Source organism: Manihot esculenta, chromosome 17 (assembly GCF_001659605.2).
Source record: "Manihot esculenta cultivar AM560-2 chromosome 17, M.esculenta_v8, whole genome shotgun sequence".
NCBI lineage: Eukaryota > Viridiplantae > Streptophyta > Magnoliopsida > Malpighiales > Euphorbiaceae > Manihot > Manihot esculenta.
In genome coordinates, this window is record NC_035177.2 from 18,481,589 (window position 1) to 18,486,070 (window position 4,482).

The 4,482-nt window shown below is 35.6% G+C and overlaps 1 protein-coding gene across 1 annotated transcript; it reads left to right on the forward strand.

The window, feature by feature from the left end:
* The first annotated feature begins 698 nt into the window (after nt 1–698).
* LOC110607229 (serine/threonine-protein kinase D6PKL2) lies at nt 699–3,221 on the forward strand. Its single transcript, XM_021746305.2, has 2 exons — nt 699–1,662; nt 2,254–3,221. The coding sequence occupies exons 1-2, from the start codon at nt 1,022–1,024 to the stop codon at nt 3,125–3,127; spliced, it is 1,515 nt and encodes a 504-aa protein (XP_021601997.1). The 5' UTR covers nt 699–1,021; the 3' UTR covers nt 3,128–3,221.
* The last annotated feature ends 1,261 nt before the right edge of the window (nt 3,222–4,482 follow it).

The window sequence follows — 4,482 nt, forward strand, 5'->3', positions numbered from 1 at the left end:
TTCAACAAAAGATAATGGTAAGTTATTGACCGAAGGCCTTCAAAGAAAGCTAACTCAGTCTTCTTTATCGGAGAATCTAGCCAAGAAGTGCATAAATATGTATAAGATTAATATGTAAAATAAATTAATAAGCTTATATATATAAGATTAAATTGTAATTTCTTCAAAAAATTATAATAAGTTGTATTTAATATTTAATTGTCAAAATAAATATGCTTATATATAAGATTAAAACATAAATATGCCTAAGAGCTTCAAGTTACAAATATCAATTTAAATTTATATATTGCTCAAACTAGTAAATAATAGTAATATTTAAAAATAAATAATAATTTCTTAAAAATAAATAATAATAATAATAATAATAATAATAATGTAAAAAATTAAAATAATGCATGCTACACCCACGTATATATCTCACAGGTAAATTTTTTACGTGTAATAATCTTATAATGTTGAAGCAAAGACAAAATTGTTTATTCTCTCTTGATCAAAAACCATCAAAATAAATTGATCAAATTTATCTCATAAAAATCAAAGGCCATGATTTTTAGTTGAGACCCAGCAAACATCAGTGTAAAGAACCTGCATGCATTATCATGTACCTCTTTCTCATGGTAAAACTAGCTAACGGTATTAGGTTAAAGGCTGTTTTTTTAATGTCTTTGTTTAGGAAACCTGAACAGCTTCTGTCTTACCTCGTGAACTGCGTCTCTCTCTCTCTCTCTCGCCTCCTTCCTCATATTACTATATAACCAAGAAATGTTACAGCTTACAGACAAGGAGGAGGAGAGAGAGAGAGAGACTCTCTCATTGGGTCTCTCATCACGTTTTCAAATTTGAATGCCGTTTTAACCCTCACCATCTCTTCGTTAGCCCGCGTCTTGCTCTCGCTCTCTTTGACCACCTCGGTCCCTTCCCCAGCAGTTCACCTCCAATTTGACTATATTCAGTTCCATTTTTAACCAACCAACCGCCTCTTACACCTTTCATCAAACGATTTCTCCACATTCTCTCAACCATGAACAAACAACCACATAAGCTTGAAAATAGCGACTTTGAATCTGTCACAAGCAGCTTGCAAGATCTTAGCTTCGCTAACAGTGTCAGTATCAGCTTATGTAGCAGCACCATTTCTGGGTCTGATAGTATTAGCAGCAATATAAGCAATGCGAGCAATGATGCTAGTGAAGCTAAAGTGTGTGAAAAGAGTGGTCTGTGCTTGGATCCAAATGAGACTAGTTTTAGGAGTTTTTGCCCTTCAAAACCCCACAAGGGAAATGACATTAGATGGGATGCAATACAGTATGTTAAAGCTAAAGACGGGATTTTGGGGTTGGGCTTAGGCCATTTTAGGTTATTGAAGAAACTTGGGTGTGGAGATATAGGAAGTGTGTATTTGGCTGAGTTGAGAGGGATGGGTTGTTTGTTTGCAATGAAAGTGATGGATAAAGGGATGTTAGCTGGGAGAAAGAAGCTGTTGAGAGCTCAAACTGAGAGAGAGATTATGGGTTTGTTAGATCATCCATTTTTGCCAACTCTCTATTCTTACTTTGAGACGGAAAAATTTTCTTGCTTGCTGATGGAGTTTTGCAGCGGTGGGGATCTTCACACGCTGCGACAACGGCAACCAGGCAAGCATTTCACAGAACAGGCAGCGAGGTTAGTGGTAATAATGAGATTAGTTATGTGTCGTTTTATTTTTAGTGGCTGTTGCCCGTTAATGTCATTTTGCTATGCCAAACAAGTGGTCATTAATAATAGAAAGATATCATATGGCTTCTTTGATAAATGCATTTTGTTGCTAACTTGTGGCTGGTAGATTATGTGAATTGCTGAAGTTTGAGTAATCGTAACAATGTATGACAAGAGAGGTAGAGGGGAGAGATAATGTGGAAAATTAGTTCTATTTGTACTGGATCATAATGATTGGCCCTGTTCAGTTGGTATAGAATATGTAGATAGGCATCTATGTAAATGCACTGCTGGAGCATTCAAATGTAGCTCCTTAAATATCAGCCAAGTAATAATAAATCTTGGGTTTCTCTTGAACAATAACATTAATTATTCCAGATAACTTCTTGCTAGAGTAATCCACTGTCATGGACATTGAACAGTTGGCATTACTTATCAACACTCGTGTTAATCCACTATGCTTGATTCATTTTGTTTTTCCCTGCTACCTTTAGCCAGTTTTTTGATGGACATAAGTTAGAATTATTGTTTCTCAACAAATCTTTCTGCTTTTTTCAGGTTTTATGCTTCAGAAGTGCTTCTCGCACTCGAGTATTTACACATGATGGGTGTTGTGTATAGAGACTTGAAGCCTGAAAATGTATTGGTCAGGGAGGATGGGCACATTATGCTTTCAGACTTTGATTTGTCATTAAGGTGCTATGTGAGTCCTACTCTTGTTCAGTCTAGTGCCGAGCCGTCTTGTAAGATCTCTTCATACTGTATCCAGCCATCATGCATTGATCCAGTCTGCAAATTACCCGTTTGCATAGAGCCTTCATGCTTGCAACCATCTTGCTTTAAACCAGGTTTCTTCAACTTCAAAACAGCAAAACTGAAAAGTGAAAGGCCAAATTTGGCAAGTTCAGATTCACTTCCTGTACTTATAGCAGAACCAACTGCCGCTCGCTCCATGTCATTCGTCGGTACTCATGAGTATTTAGCTCCTGAGATAATAAGAGGTGATGGACATGGAAGTGCTGTTGATTGGTGGACTTATGGTATCTTCTTGTATGAGTTACTACTTGGTAGGACACCCTTCAAAGGGACTGGAAACAGAGAGACACTATTCAATGTTGTAGGTCAGCCCCTGAAATTTCCTGAGGGATCCTCTGTGAGTTATGCTGCTAAGGACTTGATCCGTGGTTTGCTTGTGAAGGACCCGCAGAAGCGATTGGGGTTCAAAAGAGGCGCAACAGAGATCAAACAACATCCTTTTTTTGAAAGTGTTAATTGGGCACTCATTCGCAGTACTCATCCTCCTGATATTCCAAGACCAGTTGATCTTTCATATTTGAATCACACATTCAAGTCATCATTGGCTCCAAATGACAAGGGAGCTACAGACTCAAATAGATCATCAGGTCCCTATCTAGATTTTGAATTTTTCTGATGAAGGATGGCAGATAACGCGACTACTTGTTCTTGAGGCGGTTAGTTTACATTGTCATGTGTATTCATGTTCTCAATGAAATATAAGATTTTCATATGATTGATTCCATTTCCATATCAATGTAATATTATTGGGCTAATATTAGCAGCTGAATAATGGACTTGAATCTCACTTGAAACATGCTTTTCTATTCAAATACTTGAAAAGGGAGCCAAAAAGAGCCAACTTTTGTTATAAGTTGTCTTTCATCCTTATCCTATTGTGAGATATAGCCTCTGAGTTGTTTTGAAGGTGGTCCTACAATGGTAAGTCTCAAGCCCTTTTCATATCTCCCCTTTAGCATAGTGACTGCCTGTCTGAAACCTTCATTGAACCTGTTATTCTCTAAGACTTTGTCTGCAGAAGCACTTTTGGCAAAGGGATTGAAACCGGACAACTCATAGAAAAGCTTTTACATTTTCTGTGGAACTGTGTATTCATCTGGCAATGAAGAGGTGAGGTGTCCAAATCATGTTGTTCTTTAGTTCTATATATTTGCTTTTAACTGTGTGTTGAGATTCTGCTTCCCTCACCTAGTCCCCACTACCCAGTATTGCTCTTTCATATGAAGCTCCTCTTCTGACAAGTTAAAAAAAGATGGTAAAATTACTTTTTGGTCACTGTGTTATAGGAAATTTCATTAGTTAGTCCCTTTGTCTTAAAAAATGCATTAAAAATTAAGAGATTTGTAATTTAGTCACTGAATATTGCCATTATTAACAAGTCGGTCACTGTATTTTTAAAAATCTATTAAAACATTTTTATCATTCTCCTCTGTCAATGAACTAGTTTTTCCGTCTATTTTTGCTGTTAAAAATATAATAAAAGGCCAAATTATTGCCTTCTTCTTCTCCTCCTTCTCCTTTGATTTTTCCTCTACGTCTTCTTATTCGATTCTTCTTTGTTGAAGAGGAAGAGGAGAAATGACTATTTTGTTGACGAAGAGAAACGATAAGAACATTTTAATAGATGTGAGAAAAGATAAAAACGTTTTAATGGATTTCTGAAAATGTAGGGGCTGACTTGTTAATAATAACAATATCTAGAAACTAAATAAGAGATTTTTATTTGAGGGTAAAATTGAATTTTAAAAATTTTCTCTGTCATCCTCTATCTATTTTTAACGGAAAAGATGATAGAAAGATTATTTCGTTGACAGAGGAAAAAAATAAGGACGTTTAAATAGATTTCTGAAAATGTAAGAACTGATTTATTAATAATTGCAATATCTAGGAGCTAAATAATAAATCACCCTTAAAAATTTCATAGGATTTTAAAAAGTCTACTAATTAGTATTTTTATTAATTTTAGCTAAG

Coding starts and splice junctions, on each gene's coding strand:
- LOC110607229 (XM_021746305.2), top strand. CDS start 1,022: ATGAACAAACAACCACATAAGCTTGAAAATAGCGACTTTGAATCTGTC. Junction 1,663..2,253: donor TTCACAGAACAGGCAGCGAG/GTTAGTGGTAAT, acceptor TGCTTTTTTCAG/GTTTTATGCTTCAGAAGTGC.